Here is an 18,000-nt window from a genome sequence, read left to right on the forward strand (position 1 = left end):
CTTATATGAGTTAAGGTACTATACAGGTAAATCTTTTCAGGATGGCCCCCAAATTCCTGAAACTGTGTTTCAAATTTCAATTGGATTATTAAAACTGAAATAATTTTAAAAATTGAATTATTTCTCAGTCATGCTGTTTATTTAGCTTCTCTCAGCTTGGACAATAAAAATACACTAGTCAGTTTCACCTTTATTTCTAGTCAGTTTTATTTTCAGGCTTCCATGCACTATACACATGGTACAACATTTGGATTGAAGGGGAATGAAAACATACAAGCTGATTCTATCACAACTGAAAATTGTACCAGGGAAATGCATAGAGCTAACGGTTTTAATTTTTTTTTTTTTACAAATTTGACATAATGCATACATTTAATGTATTATTATTGCTGTTCATACATTTGTTTGCTTATAGTTGGAAACATAAAACAGGATACATCAACAACACTTTGAAAACGAAAAAAGCAAGCAATCAGGCTAAACCAAGTTGGAAATTATATGTATAAAAGAGTTAATGTTTTTTGTATTTCAGTTGATGTATCCTTACAGAGTAAAAATATTTATTTTGTTTATGTTCTGGATGTTTTTTGAATGTTTGAGGAGTTCTTCTAGATTGCATCCTTGTTTAGCACACATCTCCCTTGTACTGTAAAGCCTTGTATGTTCTGGATATTGTGGGTATTTATATAGGTTGCATCCTTGTAGGATATAAATACTTTCTGTACTCTAGGCGGTTGTTTTTAACTGGCTCCCCACATTGTAGCTTTGTTTAATATGCATTTTTTCGTTTACTCCTTCTATTTATTCTGGATGTTTGGGGGTATTTTTTTCGCTAGATTCCCTCCTCCACTGCTGCAAATATTTTCTGTACTTTGGAATCTTGGATTTCTTCGGGGTGCTTTTCCAGCTTGTCCCCGGTCTAGATTCATTGTCTGCGGTGCTCTGGAGCCTGGGGTTGTTCGGGATGTTTTGGGTGTTTCAAGTAGGCTGTCTCCTTGCCTAATATAAATCTCTGTTGCACTTAGGAGGCTCCTTACATTTGCTCCGGATGGTCGTGGGTCTTCCGTGCCTGATCGCCCTGCCCTGTGTGCTAGATCTCTTCCCTGTGCGGTGGCTGGATGGAGGCGAGCGCATTGGCTGCTGCGCTTGTGCCCCGGTGAGAGGGAAACAGCTCGCTGTATCTCTGTGCAATGGCTGCGAGTCCGTGTTCCGGGCCGGGCTCGGGCTCCAGGCCGGGATTTGGGCGCTCCCTGCCCGCCCGCCTCCCTCCCCCTCCGCCCCCCCCCGCCCGGCTGGCTCCCTCCCTCCCCCTCCCTCCCGGCTCCTGAACTCCAGCCCCTCTCTCTCTATCAGCCGCTCACTCTGTCTCAATATGTCTCAAGATGGCGGCCAATGTGGGATCGATGTTTCAATATTGGAAGCGCTTTGATTTACAGCAGCTGCAGGTCAGGCTTCTCCGCTCGCCCCGCCGGCCGGGCCGCGCCGCCGGGCCCCCCCGCCGCTCCCCGGCCCGGCCCCCCGGCCCGCGCCGCCCAGGGGGAGCCCCCCGCGCGGCCCGGCCCCGCTCTCCCCATTGATAACTGGCTTTATCAGAAATTGATCCTCTTTGTTCAATTCATCGATCAGCCCAAGATGGCGCCGGAGCCGCCGCCGCCGGAGCCGCCGCTCGCCCGGTCCCGGGCCAGCCCCCCGGCGGGGCCGTGCGGGGCAGAGGGCGGCCGGGCGGGGGGCAGACCCCGGTCCCCTTTATTTCTGGGAGCCGGGGAAAGTTTATTGAGTGCTGGGACTTTGTGTGGGGCGCAGGCAGCCGGCCGGGCGCAGGCTGCAGCCTCTGAGCGGCTGGGGCTGGGGGCGCTGTGGTGCCAGCGCTCGGCGCTTTTAAAGCAGCCCGAGCCACTCGCCTTCCCCGCCGCCGCTCAGACAGCCTCTTCCCCCGGCCGGCTCCCCCCACAGCCGGGGCAGGGGACCCCAGTGCGGGGGGTGGCCGGCCAGATTCCCCCCCTCCCCCGCTCGCACTCCCTTCCCAGGGCTCCCCCCAGCAGGGGGAGTCCGGCCAGCCTTCCCTAGGGTCCCCGAGCCCCTGCCTGCCCCGGGTTTGTTTACATCTCGGCATCCACGGCTGGACCTTCCTCCTCCTCTTCCCCGGGTGGGTTTGAATTTGCTGGCGGGTTCGGGACGTGCGAAGAGAGCTGTGCTGGCCTGCGGGGGTTGGCATGGGGGTGATGTGGCGTGGGGTCCGGCTCGGGCTGGCAGGGGGAAGCTGAGCTCTGGGGCCTGCTGGCGCTCGGGAATAGCAGTGGGGGAGCGGCGCGCAGGTCCGGGTCCTGCTGGGGCTTGGGTCCGGCTGGCCCGGAGGTTGAAAAGGAGGAAGCTCAGCGGGCTGGGTCCTGGTTGGGCTCCGGCTGGCCCAAGGGGTGGCTGTATTGGGGGAGGGGGCTGCGCGGTCCGGCTCCTGTTGGCCGGCCCTGGGGGGTCTAAGGTGCGATTCTTGCTGGGGCTCTGGGTCCTGCGGGGGCTTGAGCTGGCACTGGCGGCTCAGCGGGGCATTGGCTGGGGTGGAAGCAGACAGCCTTGTACATATTGTGGCGTATGCAGAGCCCTGGTTTCCATGCTGGGGGTGGAGGGGGGAGCGAAGAGTCTGATGGAAGTTAGCTCCTGCCGGCTTCGGAGGGTTGAACTTCTGGGGAGTGGGAAGTGTGTCGGGGAGACGTCCTGTGTGTGTGAAGGGGGGTATATTCTGAGCTTATCTCCGTGTGTGTTTCTGGGGCTGACGGGCATTTCCTCCCGCTGTAACCACACGGCTTGAACAGCGTCTCCCTTCTGTCTAGGACCTGACACATGCGTTGAGTGTTGCAGTTTGAACGCGGCTGCTCATAGCGCTTTGGAATCCTGTCCTTTCAAGGAAAAGTACTGGCTATGCAGCTTTCCTTTATCTTTTGGGTGTATGCCTTGATGAGATTCAAGACCCACTACTTAATATAATAGCTCATGTATACGGGGGGGGGGAGCGATTAGTCGGAGATTTCCCTGCCGATTAACAGCACTGCAACATGTAGCTTTATCGTACTGTAGTTGATTGGTGCAGGAAAATTGTGTCCTGCCTCTTTAAATCCCGAAACGCGTGGAGTTTAAATAAATTGGCTAGAAAGCTTTTGCTACTCACCCCTCACCCCCACTGAGGAGTCTGTATTCAACAAGTGCCCATGTGGGAGCTTAGAGCGCAGGCAGCCTGAAAGGAGCCGGAAATATGTTACATTGATGTTTGGCATAGCTGCAGTCAAGTTAAAGGTGAGAGGATGCTGTCAGGATAGGTTTATGTTGGGGAAATAAAAGTATAAGAATATGGGACTAAAACAAGCTGCCTAAACTAAAACAATCCCCCTGCTGTGCGGGGATAATGATCTGCCTTTAGGGGCTGTTGAGAGGGTTAATTAGTTAATGTATGAACAGCTTTAGGCACTTTCCGTTTTTCGAAGTATTATCTCTAGTGAGTGGCTGGTGTCCTCTGACTTTCAGATGGATTAGGGGTGGCTAGAAAGTAACTTCTTGTTTTAATTCTGTTTTTTAAAGACTTTGGATTAAGGTAGATTTGGCTGAACTTTTCTAACTTGAAAGGATTCTTAATAGTGACCCAGAATACCTACAGGAATACAGAAAATGAGAGCCAGATGCAGGATTGTATCCAATACAATGGTTTAGATTAATATGTATTTAAACAAGGTCTGACAACCTTAATTGTAAATGCTTGCTTTTGCATATGTATATGTGCAATTGTACTTCCCTAGAATTGGAAACTCAGCACTCTTAGTGTGATTTTTCTTAGTGTTAAACTTAACACTGTAGAAAGGCATCTAAAATACATTTTCTAAAGAAAATAAAGCTTCAACAAATGTTTATTGATTAAAACTTATTACTCTAAAGTGCTATCATGTAAATTAAATTCTAGAATGTAATGAACACAGCCAAATGGCATTTTGAGAGATTGGTCTATTCTGTTTTTAGTAAAAATAACTCACTTTTCCTATAATTTAATACTCCACAACAGGTTTTACAGTATGCACAGGAATTAACGTGTAAACTTTAATCTTGTGTATGGTAGACTAAATGTGATGAGCTGAATTTAGCAGTGCTAGGCTTCTCTTTGAAGCATTCTGGTAATAATGAGTTGGAGTTTATATTTTGAGCACCAAAGCCTTCGTTACCACTTACTTGATAACTTTATGCATACATATATGTGAACTGTATGGACCTAGGTTGTGCATCCAATAGCTAAATCACTGAGGAATCTGTATGTAATAAACTTTGTGCAATTTCTGGCCACAGAGAGTTTTGGAGTAACTAGAGAGGTGGAGAGTCCATTCAGACAAACATTTACTCATGCAAAGAACTGTTTTTTTATTTCAGATATCTTTATTTCTCCTCCACCTCCCCAAGCTGCATGATGGGGAAGGAATAAATTACTTCATCCTGAGGATAAAACAATATCTCTTTGTGACTCTCTGTTTGGGCGGGGGGGGGGGGAATGACAGTTTCAGTATTACAGTATTTTCTGTACAAGGAGCTTTTCTGGCGTTTGTAGTGGGGTGTTCAACCAACTGTGGAACTGCATAAATCAAATTTTGTCCTGTCTGCACTTTCATTGCCTCACTCAAGTGGGAGATTCATGCATCTTACAAGTACCCCAGTCCCACCTGTGCTCTGTCAAGTAGAACTTTTCCAGCTCTGACTGTAGTTTGAAACCAGCTACAAGGCTGCATCCATTCCAAACTATCGCTCCACCCACCTTTTCACTGGGAAACTTGTAAGGCGGTCAAGTGGGACTCTGTTGATGGAAATGATGGACAAAAACAGGCACGCTACTATCTACTGGTAACCACCCCTTCTCAATTGTTAGGGGAGCCATGTTTACTGTTAGTAAACCTCACCTGCACTGTAACATAAAGCAGTGGGCGTTTAAATACTGCAGTCAAGATTGTATCTGTGTTAATTAAAACACACAGCCAAGAACACTACTTGCTCTGACTCTTTTGTGTTATTCATTTCTCCTTTCACTAAATTACTTTTGCTTCTCAGCGGAGAGACTTCAGCATTTGAAGGCGGCCTAAATCATCCAAGAAAGCTTGGACTTAACAATAAAAGTCTGTCTTACAACTTGAATATGTTGGAAACAGAAACTGTAAGGTTTGACAGGTGTCAAACACGAGCACTCACTCCACTTGCTGTTGAAATTGTTTAAAATGGTTCAGCCAGGCACCAAGTTCAAGCCTTTTTCCTAGTAGAGGCCAGTCATGCTTCCTGAATCAGGTGTTGAAAATGGTTTGGCAGCACCTTTGGACCACTTGCCAAACTGGGTTTAACCATGGACTAGGTGACCTCCTGTGGTCTCTTCCAACCCTAATCTTCTGTGATTCTATGAGTGAGGGAGGAACCATATTTGACAGCTGCTGTCGAATGGTTTGGCATGACCTGTACATCACTTGCCAAATTGGTTTAACCATGATTGAGGGAGGAACCATATTTGACAGCTGCTGCCAAATAAATCAGCGTGTTGTGCAGACAGATCTTTGGAAGCACTTGGCTATCATTGTGATGAGCATGGAATAAATATCTGGATGAATGCTTGGTGGAGTGCTGCACTGTTGCTCTGAAGAGTTGCAGCTACAACTCCTGGTATGAAAATAGTCAGGTGATCTTAGTCATCTTCACTTACAGCAGGATAAAGGTTACAATGGAAGAGTCTGACCCTACTTGAAGTCTTGTTCTTAGTTTATTTATAATCTTGATGGATTATAAATAAACTTGCCCGTCAAACAATGTGTTACGCTCCTGTGGCTATAGCATAAAATCCTCCTTAAGCTGCACGGCTAATAGGCTTGAATAGATGTAACAAAGGGTATAACTTGTCCTGCAGTATCTTTATTACTTCAGTAATGAAATATGAGGGCAAGAATGAACCCAGCTTGATAGTCCTGCAAACTCAACCTGAGATCTGACAAACAGAAAAAGTAGAGATTATTTGTAAACTGAATAAATTTGATGTGGAAACATTAAGATAAACATAGAAACTCAATACGATCAGGTGTCGCTTTTCAAACCAGAGGTGCATTTTATTTTTTTTAAAAAATGCGCATGCATGCACAAAACTTTTTAAATAAAACTGCTTGGCTTGCACTAACAAACCAGGGAATTTAAACTTAAAGCCAGATCTTGTCCATATACTTTTGTCTTGTGCAAAGGTATTTGCAGCATATGGTTAGGGTAAACCGGGAGCATTATCTGTTTGCTGCCATTGATTGTTTAAAGGTAGGCCCATTCACAAAAGAAAAGCTGATTTCTAAATAGTAATGAATAGAGTTTAAATCCTGAAGCACTTACAGTGTCTAATCGGAAGCAAGTGGGATTGTTGGCATCCTGTAGCTGAACCTGATTGTGCCAAAACACAAGACTCTTTGCTTATAGCTGTCCACTTTATCTCTGTTAAATCAAAAGTGGATCTAGAGATAATTTTCTTTTCCCAAGTCACAGTGGGATTTATAGCTTCTGTCCTGAAGGTGGGGTGAGGGAACATCTCCTTGCTATATTGTCAGTGATGGGAATTATGCATGTGTCAAGAGAAGATGCTCCAAGGTTTATAACTAGATTCCATCCACTTCTGCATGACCATGGAGGTACTTGATTCAATAAAAGCATTGTGGTTCTGTTTCAGGGTGAGAAGCAGAATTTGAGGATGTGATGTAGGGGATCTTCTCTCTTTCTATCTCACAAAATTCTTCTTTGTTGAATCTTCCTGCTGGAGTTCACCATGGAGGGTAGGGGGGGGAAAGAGATGGGATGTGTCAATACCAGCTGCTGTTTGCCAAGGAGTGAAATCTTATTGTCTCTACTGTTTGGGGGCTGTGGCAAATACCTCACCTCCCTATAACAGGAAAAAAGGTACAACATGCAGACCAGCCATTCAGCCTGTCTGATGAGCTGAGGATTTGGCCCTCGTGGAGTAATTATGGAGCAGTAGTAGATGATCCATAGTTATAACTGACATTCCATTGTAAGGCTCCCCCCCTTTTTTGGGGGGGCATCCCCTTTTCTCTCCTCGTTCCCCAAATCCACAAAGAAAAGAATTTCAACCACAAAATAAGTAGAATTAATTTATGGTTGAGCTAAACATTTTTCCTCCAGATTTGAGGTCAGTTGGACGAGGAGTTAAAAAACTGTGGCACATGCACAAAAGTGTTTATCAGAGTTTAGAACTGGATAACAAATGCATATATTATGTGGATCTGATTCTGTATTCCTTTTCCCCTTTGATTGTATTGGGAATTTCCATAGCAAGGGCTACATTACTGGCCCTTATATATTAATATAGCAAATAAATAACAATTATTACAAAAGGGGTGAATTACAGATTTAAACTGTGGTAGACAAAGGCAATTATTTACTAGCTGCTATGTAACTTAAAAGTAGGCTGGTTAAGCACTAAATAACTTCTTTTAGGGAAAAGAATGTTGTTGAAAGGGAAAGATTGTTTAAAAAGCAACTTAGTGTTGCAGCAGCCATAATCTTTTATTAAGAAGAAACTGAATTGAGGTTGCCTTATGGCAAGTGGAAATGGGATGTTGGGAAGAGTTGGAAACTTTTTCCTTTTGGCTTGCTGTTTTTGCCCACTCATACAGCTTAATGACTTGGCTAGATTTCCGGTTACCTCAACATACCTTCTTGTATATCTGCAGATGACTTCATCAGCATCAATAGTGGAAACTACACGCTATCTAGCAAGATTTACTAGGAAGACAAGCTTCTATTGTTACTATTATGGGTATTTTCAATCAAATTTAAATGTGAAATTTACTTTCTTAAATGTATCTACTCTTTTTTTTTTTTTTTTTTCCCCTTAGAGTGAAATGATTTCTAATTCGGCCCTCTTCAGGGCAAGTACCAGGTTTTCCTTTGTGTTTGTCCAGGGGTCAGATTCTGATCTGAGCCTTTGGGCATGAGTGAAAGATAAATAATAAATGAAAAAAACAATGATAAACCATAGTTGAAAATGTATTTGTATATAGATGGAAAATGAGCATGCTCAATCTCCCCATCTCTATGAACAATAAGTATGGAAGTACTGCATACTTTGTGTAACACTCCCAATAAAGTGTTCCAGGATGTTTGCTTCTAACATACAATATTGTAAATTTAGTGTAAATTTGCAAAATCTGCTGATAAATTTGATTCAGATGTTTGTCCTACAGCATTCCAGGTTCCAGTTGCTAATCTATTCCATTCGGTAAAGAAAGGGAACCTCCGGGAGTTTACCTTTTATTGTGGTAAGGAAGGCTGTTACATGCAGTTCCCTCTGGAACTTGATACTCTTCCTACTGCCAGTTGGAGAGGAACACTAGAGAGTGCTATGATATGTGCCTTTCTTGTTTCTCCAGTGTGAATACCTTATGTTCTGAACTGCATGCAGTTCAAAGCTTGGACCCCCAACTCTGATCCCTGTCTGCTCAGGGAACTTTCTGTTGCTAGACTGATTTGTTTTTGGAGATGCACTTTTAGACATTGTTAGCTGTACCTCAATTAAATTTTAATGTAATAATGTAAATGATGCAACATCAAAGCAGATTCTACAACTTTCAGCCCTTGGCTTGGGTTTCCATTTAGTTGACATGTAGTTAACTAATTTTGTTCATCTTTGCAGTAATTATCAGTTGAGTAGCCAGTGGAAGGAAAAAAGGTATCTTCATCATATTTGTACGAGATGACTCTTAAATCACCGTTCTTAATAAAACACCCAGTTAACTGTCCGGGAAATAATACAAAGGATGAATGTGCCAGTTTGTTTTTGTTAATGTAAGAGGCAAATTCTTGTGGAATGAATGTATGAAGTTAAGGGCTCAGTCTGAACAAACTGAGGATGAATGTAAAGGCAGCTTCTTTATAGGATCTAGAGGAAGACATGGGCCAAAATCTTCATGTTTGGGCACCTAAATGTATACTTAAACATCTAAATAAAAGTAAAAAAAAAAATAATTTTTTTTTTTTTTAAAGCTGATGAGCACTTGCAAGCTCCCACTGACATCAGGCCCTTTTTATTCAGGCGCTGAAGTTTGAAACTGTAGTTGTGGTCCATTTTCTGAAGAGCTTGCTTCCAAAACCAGATGATACAATCTGGGCGCAAACACTTGATGACTAGATAAGTGTTAACCTGAATGTACCACTTTAAGATTCTGAGTTATTTATTTTGTGGTGGACTGTCCTACACACACTTCATGAAAAAGTGGGTGAATTACAGAGTGTTTGAAGTGCTAAGGAGTGATGGAAGGAAGGGAGGGTTTATTTTTGGTGCAGAGGAAGATGGAGAGAGTTCCAAGTGCAGTGGCAGCATGGAAGAAATCACGAGGTTGAGGGGACAAAAGCTGAATGGAAGTTTAGCAGAGGACAGAAGGACTAGGAAACAAGAACAGACACATACACAGAGAAAGACTTGTGCAGGATCTTAGATGTTGGTGAGAGACCTGAACTTGACAAAAAAGATGAGAAGACTGGACTCCTTTATTAATTTGATATTGTTCGATACATTATTAAAACCCATAATGAAAATTTAATAATTAAAAGAAAAATCTTGTTTAGTTTGAAGCATATGTACTATTTGTTTACTTATTGTCCCACCAGAGAGGAGAAACAATGAAAATGGACTAGTCATTTTCGCTTTTTTTTTTTTTTTAGTTTTACTTCCTGGATATTACTCATAAGTATTTTGTATTATAGTATTTTGGATTGCACACCCTATGGAAGAACATCTAAATCCAAATAAATGTGTATTCTGAATTTGAAACTAACGAACTAAATATCTGTATTGACATTACATTTTCATAAATATTGTTAGTTTAGGCCCAGTGTTTAGGTTATTCTCTATTTACCAGTATAAACTATCTGAAAGTAACCCTTTAACTTCCCATTCTTAAATAATATTTGGATTTGGTAGAAAACAAGTGCAACTTGCAGAATTTATGTTAGATCAACAAGTATTCATTGGTGTTGCTAATGACTAGGGTCTTGGATATCTTGAGCTGTATGTTTTATATGCCATTGGTCAGTTCTGTATTGTGATTTAGCAGAATATAGTACATTTTTTTTAGTATAAGTATTTTAAAGTAAAAGAAGGAAGGTGACACGATAAATCTGTAAAAAGCCAGTGCACCTTAGAAGGCCTAGTTTTGAAGTCTGGCTACTTTTAAACTAAGATCCTTAATTGTTATGTGCCTGAATTGCAACTCTGGTGCCTCAGTCGCTTGGGAAAACTAAACACTCTTGGTGTAGGGCTGGGTTAATAAGGTTTTGTTATAATTGAAGTATGTTTTCAGTTGCATAGGGGAAGTTGGAACGGTACATGCCCTGCACTATGCCTAATTCTAACTAGCCCTTTGCTTTTTTTATATGTTGGGTAATTTTAAATGGACACGCTTTTGTAAATGTTGGTGCCCAGACACCCTGATTGGGATTGGGGACCCAGTTTGCTAGGTGTAGTATGAATAGAGGTAGTCCTTTGAAGAGCTTAGTTCTTAAAGTGTGTAGGCCTTAACCATATGTGAGATTCATCACATCATTGTTTGACTAGAAATTGTTTTGCTGTGGTGGGCCTGGGGTGTGGAGCGGTCTTCCTCTCTTTTATCAATGTCTACCCACTTGAGGAAGAGGAGGAGGAAAAAGTGCAACCTCAACTTTTCCCTTGTAGGTGCTTTAGTTTGATCGCTATTGGCCCTGCATTTCCCACCTTTATCTTTTTGCCTTCTTTATTGTAGTAGAGCCTCTCAATTTCTTGTTGCTTTTTAAAATCCATTTGTTGGATTACATTTGGTTAATTTAAAATACACTGGTCAAATCTGCAAGGTTTTGTTGTTTTTTTTAAAATATATAAACTAAATATGCAAATTACACATATTCAGTGCTTCCAGAATGTGATAACAGGTGTGGGCATTTTGTAAATAAACCATGAGAAAAAGTACTCTCCTGCTCCAAATGGGACAGTTTCACTGGTAAGAGTGCTGCAGCAGCAGCATTGTGCAACTGACCTGATTCTTGTTATGTAGTTGGAGTATTATGAAAACAACTGTGCTAGGGAACAAGTTACAATATTGTTAAAACATGGCTTGTTCTTGTGTGTGTTTATAATCATGCCCTGGTCTTCACACATTTTAACACACAGTTCGCGCTATGTAGAAAGATAGTACCATGGTACAACTAGATCCCTCAACGCTAATTTTGTTAGTATAGATGGAGCCTACATTACTCTTCCTGCTCCTGGTGTCAGGTTATGAAGTTTGAGAAGTGGTCAGTTTCAGTTTGTGGTTATTGCCCAACAGAAGACAAAAGGCATAATCATGTAGAAAGTAAGGACAGGTGAAGCAAACGGGGAAAAGCAAGACTCCAGATTTTGATGGGTGGGAGAAAATGGTGAATGATGGAGAAAGTTGAGATGATGCCCTTGTCCCCAGCACCATAGTCGCTGATGCATACTAAGCAGTGCACCTGGGAAGAATGAGAAGGTCTCCCGGTGGATGTCCAGGTACAATACTACACTGTATTTACAAGCCGCATTGGATGTGCGGTTTGGAGTGGTGGGCTGGAATTACCACCAAGCTACTGCTGTTGGACCTTGCTGGAAAGGTCCCATCTCAGATACCAACATGATAGCATGACTTAGAAGTACCCATGGTAGATTGACTGATTAGTCTCTAGTATTAAGGTTAGTGTTCATGCTAACAATTTTTGATACTTGTCATACAAAATGTCATTCAGTGTTTAATTTTTTGTTCGTAGTTAAAACATTCTCCCCACTCCTATTTTATTAAACAAAAAGTGAAACTTTAAAGTGTTTGCCTCTGATTTAGTGTCTTAAAAAAAGTTATATTGTAAAGAGAAAGGCCTCATCTTATTAAGGTATCTTGGCTTCTTAATATACCTAACATTTAAAGCAAAAGCTTAGAGGTGTGGATAGAGTGAAGTGCAATTAGAAGCTGTTCCCTTTTTGATATCTAGAAAAATGTTTATTTCTGGCACCTCTTTCCCCACTATTAGGTATTTGAGAGTGTTTATCAAAAAGGTACAGATATGTACACTGGTATAATGATACTTAGATATGGACTACAAATTGGTCAGATAAATCTGTAATTTTCTTTAAAGTAGCAGGTCACTAATATTGCACGAAGTGTGAACAAATCATATTTTGGAACTAATGATTTGGGAACAGACAGTACCACATGGTGTCTTTCAGCTCTATCTCACTGGCTCAAATTCAGCCTAAATAGGTAATAACTGAGGTCATGTCTATACATACAGTGCTGCAGCTGTACCAGTATAGCTGAGTTGCTGCAATGTGTCTAGTGAAGACGTTCTATGCTGATGGGAGAGAACTCTCCTGTCGGCATAAAAAAATCACCTCCGCAAGCAGCATAAGCTGTCTGTGGGAGAAACTCTCCAACTGATGTAACTCTGTGCACATGAGCGCTTATGCCGGTATAATTTATGTTGCTTGGGGGGTGGAATATTCAGACCCCTGAGTGACACATGCTTTGCCAACATGGGCTGTAGTGTAAGCATAGCCTTAATTTTTCTGCCATCAGCATGGTAATAACTCTTTGAAATGAGTTGAGGATTTCAGTCCTCTTCTTGGTGGTTGATGACTCTGCAACTGACCTCCTGTGTGACCATAGGTACTTCACTTCACCTCTCTGTATTTATTTCCCTATCTATGAAATACAGATAATGATACTGACCCTCCTTTGTGAAGCACTTTGACATCTGTGGATGAAAGGTTCTGTGGTATAGCTAAGTATTCTTTATTGGCACTGTTTACTTCTGTACTTGTGTGGATAAATAGGGCGTTAGTTTCCAGGGCTGTGAGACACCTTTCTCCAGGATTAACTTACATTTTTAAACAGAAAAAACAGCCCAGCAAATGACAGTGTATTCTTAAAATACAGATATTTTTCAGCTTATTGCTAGCATTATACGGGATCATGAAAAAGAAGTAGGAGTAAGTCTATTAAAGTAACTAGGAGGTGGCAATGTCTTGAGTTATTATGTATATCGTAGTAAAATTTTAATGGTACCAAATCCCCGTAAGAAATTTTTTGCTAGCAATTAGTTATAAAGTTTTGATATCAACACTGAAGATGACACAATGTCATATACATGCTCTTTTATTTAAAAGCATATAGTCATAAAGTATGCGACTCAGTGTTGCTTGTAATATGAGAGCAGGATGTCTGGTGTATCAAGTTTTTCTTTAGATTTTTTTCCATGAATTGTAGATAGCACACCCAAAACATACAACATAAGTCTGCAGTGATGTAAAAGATGAATTTAGTATGCAACAGTTTGTGGTTGCACCACTTGAAACTGCAGGCAGCTAACTGCATGCATAGGTAATGTGACTCAAACAGCTCTGCATTCTAAAAACAGACAAACTTCTACCAGTTTAGCTATCTGTAGTTTGTAGGGTTTCTATCCAAGCCAGCTGTTACTGGTTGTAATGATTGTAGACTGCAACACTCAAGCAGGTCTGATACTCCATCTGGCAGAAGGCAGTGGTACACTTATAAGGTCATATGTGAAATGTGTTAGATTAATGGCTGGATACTGAAGTCCTTTGTTTGCAGAACAAGTTTGATATGGTAGGCTGAAGCTTTTTCACAGCCCCCTTCATCCCTTTCTTAGTGTTCGCTTATTGTAATCCAAATATCCATACTCTCTCTCTGGCAAGACTGGTAACAAGGCTGTAGAATGTGATTTAGATAACCTATCTCTGCTGTCAGAAATTTGGGTTGACTGTCAACTTATTTCATCTAAAGAAAAACGAGGAGTACTTGTGGCACCTTAGAGACTAATAAATTTATTTGGGCACAAGCTTTTGTGGGCTAAAACCCACTTCATCGGATGCAAGCAGTGGAAAATACAGGAGGAAGACAGACAGACACACACACAAAATGGGTTTTGCCATACCAACTGTAACGAGACCGATTAATTAAGGTGGGCTATTATCAGCAGGAGGGAAAAAAACCTTTTGTAGTGATAATCAAGATGGCCCATTTCAAACAGTTGACAAGATTGTGTGCGTAATGGTGGGGGAGGGGGAATTAGAATGGGGAAATAGTTTTTACTTTGTGTAATGACACATCCACTCCCAGTCCTTATTCAAGCCTAATTGAATGGTGTTCAGTTTGCAAATTAATTCCAATTCTGCAGTTTCTCATTGGAGTCTGTTTTTGAAGTTTTTTGTTGGAGAATTGCGACTTTTAGGTCTGAAATTGAGTGACCAGGGAAGTTGAAGTGTTCTCCGACTGGTTTTTAAATGTTATAATTCTTGATGTCTGATTTGTGTCCATTTATTTTTTTGCGTAGAGATTGTCCCATTTGGCCAATGTACATGGCAGAGCGGCATTGTTGGCACATGATGGCATATATCACGTTTGTAGATGTGCAGGTGAATGAGCCTCTCTGTGGTGTGGCTGATGTGATTAGGTCCTCTGATGGTGTCCCTTGAATAGATATGTGGACAAAGTTGGCTACGGGCTTTGTTGCAAGGATAGGTTTCTGGGTTGGTTAGAACCATGACCCGGGGTATTCTGTCTGCTACCCAAGATACATAAACCTGGAAATCCTGGACGCCCCATCATCTCAGGCATTGGCACACTCACAGCAGGATTGTCTGGCTATCTAGACTCTGTCCTCAGGCCCTACACTAGCAGCACTTCTAGCTATCTTCGAGACACCATTGGCTTCCTGAGGAAACTACAGTCCATTGGTGATCTTCCAGAAAACACCATCCTGGCCACTATGGATGTAGAAGCCCTCTACACCAACATTCCACAGAAAGATGGACTACAAGCCGTCAGGAACTGTATCCCCAATAATGTCACGGCAAACCTGGTGGCTGAACTTTGTGACTTTGTCCTCACCCACAGCTATTTCACATTTGTATACCTTCAGGTCAAGTGACTGGACATTCAAAACAGACTCCAATGAGAAACTGCAGAATTGGAATTAATTTGCAAACTGGACACCGTTCAATTAGGCTTGAATAAAGACTGGGAGTGGATGGGTCATTACACAAAGTAAAAACTATTTCCCCATTCTAAACCCCCCCCCCCACCGTTACGCACACCGTCTTATCAACTGTTTGAAATGGGCCATCTTGATTATCACTACAAAAGGTTTTTTTTCTCCTGCTGATAATAGCCCACCTTAATTAATCGGTCTCGTTACAGTTGGTATGGCAAAACCCATTTTGTGTGTGTGTATCTTCCTCCTGTATTTTCCACTGCTTGCATCTGATGAAGTGGGTTTTAGCCCACGAAAGCTTATGCCCAAATAAATTTATTAGTCTCTAAGGTGCCACAAGTACTCGTTTCGTTTTTGTTTTTTTTCCTGATACAGAGTAACATGGCTACCACTCTGAAATCATTTTGTCTAGTCAATTGACTGAATAGTTATTAGGTGATAATGTTTAAACATTAGACTGGTGAAAAGGTGTTTTCTCCTATTATCAATTCCCCAAACAGTAATACTTTGCAGTTATCGTATATAGGACTTCTCACCTGTCACTTTCAGTGGATTTTACAAAGGTGGGGGAGTGTCCCCATTTTACAGAGCAAAGGCCCTGATCCAACAAAGTACTCAAGCATGTGCCTAACTTTAAGCACTTGAGTATTCTGAGCAGTTTATTGAATCTGTGATAGAAAGATTTGCCCTTTGTCAAGAGTTCAAGGCAGAGATGGGAATAAAATCCAGTTTTTTTAACTCTGTTCAGTCAGTAGCTGTCCCACTGAGTTATCTGGTCCCTTCTAAGCATGTTACTTTGTCCCATGTTCCTGCAAAACTTAAACTTCTCTTTTGTTTGTTTAGCATGGGACAATAAATGTCACCAGAACAGCTCAATAAATTTAAAACTTACAGTTTGTCTGTTTGTCAACAATTAATTTATTTTTCACTGTTTAAGTTGACATGCGTGCATGTCAAAGTAACTTTAGAATCAAGTTAGAATGGAATCCCGTTTATCTGATCTAACTGGAGCCAGGTTGGATAATCAAAAATTTAGATAACCAGAAGAATGGGCAAAGAGCTTTCTATCCGCTTTGTACCTCCGGCTGTCAGCTCTGGGCAGCAGGGCTCAGGGCTGTCAGCCCAGGGCGGTGGAGCCATGCTGCCTAGTTTGGTTAATATGGAGAGCTGGATAATGGAGCCCTGCATAAAAAGGATTCTACTGTATTTAAATGAATAGATGTTTTATTTTCAGATATAAATAAAGTACCATTTGTCTGTCATCTGAAAGACGCTCTTGCTTTAGCTTTAATTTTGTCAGCAAAATACTTACCTATTTTTATGTTGCTTGATTTTTTTTTTTCCATGTTGATAGCATTGAAATAAATGCTGGGTTTGGCATGTCTGCTATGAAAATAGCTCTTCTGCTATTAATCTGTGGCATTGGGATAACATTAAGTATTCTTAAAAACAAGGAGCCAGTAATGTTAGATTTTTGCCTAGACTGCTTAGAGTTGGGTCCCAGTCTTGTTTTTAATGTGGGCAGTTCCCTGTATATAGAGTTGCTTACAGGCCTAGAACCATAATCTCTGGTTTTGTGTGATCACAAAAATTGTACAATATGCCTTAAAAACAAATCAGAGTTCTGAATATATTCACTTTCAGCATTGTCAGTTGTTCTATGTCACTTTCAGGAAGTGATTGCTATAAACTTCAGGGTTTTTTTTAAAGTAGGCTCACCCACATTTTTTCTGACATTGGGTTCTGCTCCTGAAATTCTCAGAATACTGGAGAGGGGTGGCTGGCTAATGTGGCATCTTCAGTTAATCTATCATTGCCCGCTCATTTGTTGAGGTGAACATATTTTCTACTCGAATAATCTCCAAAACAATTGTTTGTTACCAGGAAAATCTCCTCACTGAAATCTGATTTAATACTCTCCTGTGTATAGGGTGAGCGATACTGAAGGAGGATAGTATTTTCTTGTCTCCACCATTGTATGAGGATGTAAATGCCATGTATCTGGGCTGATATGGAAGAACATTCAGAGAATAAATCAATGTATAAGGGTATGTCTACCCTTACATTTTATAGCGTTCTAACTTGCTGGCTCAGGGGTGTGAAAAATCACCCCCCCTGAATTAAAGTGCTCAGACTTGCTGCAAGCGCTAGTGTAGACAGGCTCTGAGCTCTGGGAGCTAATCCCCTCGTGGAGGTGGATTAACAGGAACTCTGGGAGAGCTCTCTCCCAGTGCTTGCATGTGACAACACTTGCGCTGTCGCGGGAGCGTTCCCATGGCACCACTTTGAAGTTTCCAGTGTAGGCGTACCTTAAGAAATGTCCTTTAGACCCTGTGTACGCTAATACTGGATCTACACTTATGGGAACATGAGGCTTAATACTGCAAGGTATTGAGTGCTCTCCCTCAGGCTCTCTGCACCAAATAGGATCGGGTATTGTTTCCTCATCTATTTTAGATTGGCATGTGAATCATGTAAAATTGCTCTAGAAACATACGCTGTTGATTCCTATGTATAAAACACTGTTCATTTCTCTCTGTGCACGCCAAGGAAAAAGCCTTGCTATCAAGGTTTGGAATGTGTAGAAACCCTCGTCACTTGGTCCTCTGACAAATTCTATTGTACGGCTACCACACTCTGTCTCCTATCCTTTGATATTCATTTGTTTCTAGCAACCCTTCTAAAGCCCTCACTCTCCCTGATGCTTAAACTTTAAATTAAAAAAAAAAAAAAAAAGGATTAAAACTTCTCTCAAGACTATGTTGTGGTCAATGTGTGTGTTCCAGATAGTGAAATAAAATCAAGTACTAGTTAAGAGATGTTCTGGCATATTCTCAGAACAGTTGGCTCTCCTTTAATGTCTCGTGTCATGTCTTACAGCATGCTTAATAAAGTTTTACTTACGTCACTATCTGGGATTTTCTGCCCTGTAAATAGGGTTTGAAG

The 18,000-nt window shown here is 41.7% G+C and overlaps 1 protein-coding gene across 3 annotated transcripts in view; it reads left to right on the top strand.

The window, feature by feature from the left end:
- The first annotated feature begins 1,305 nt into the window (after window positions 1-1,305).
- CUX1 (cut like homeobox 1) overlaps window positions 1,306-18,000 on the top strand; it is a 406,407-nt gene continuing 389,712 nt past the window's right edge. For all 3 annotated transcript variants that reach the window (XM_084651152.1, XM_084651150.1, XM_084651151.1), the window contains exon 1: window positions 1,306-1,445. In XM_084651152.1, coding sequence (XP_084507278.1) covers window positions 1,383-1,445 — 63 coding nt within the window. In that variant the 5' untranslated portion in view covers window positions 1,306-1,382. The remainder of the gene's footprint in view (window positions 1,446-18,000) is intronic.

The sequence above is a fragment of the Lepidochelys olivacea genome (assembly GCF_965140295.1).
Source record: "Lepidochelys olivacea isolate rLepOli2 genome assembly, chromosome: 17".
Taxonomy (NCBI): Eukaryota; Metazoa; Chordata; order Testudines; family Cheloniidae; genus Lepidochelys; species Lepidochelys olivacea.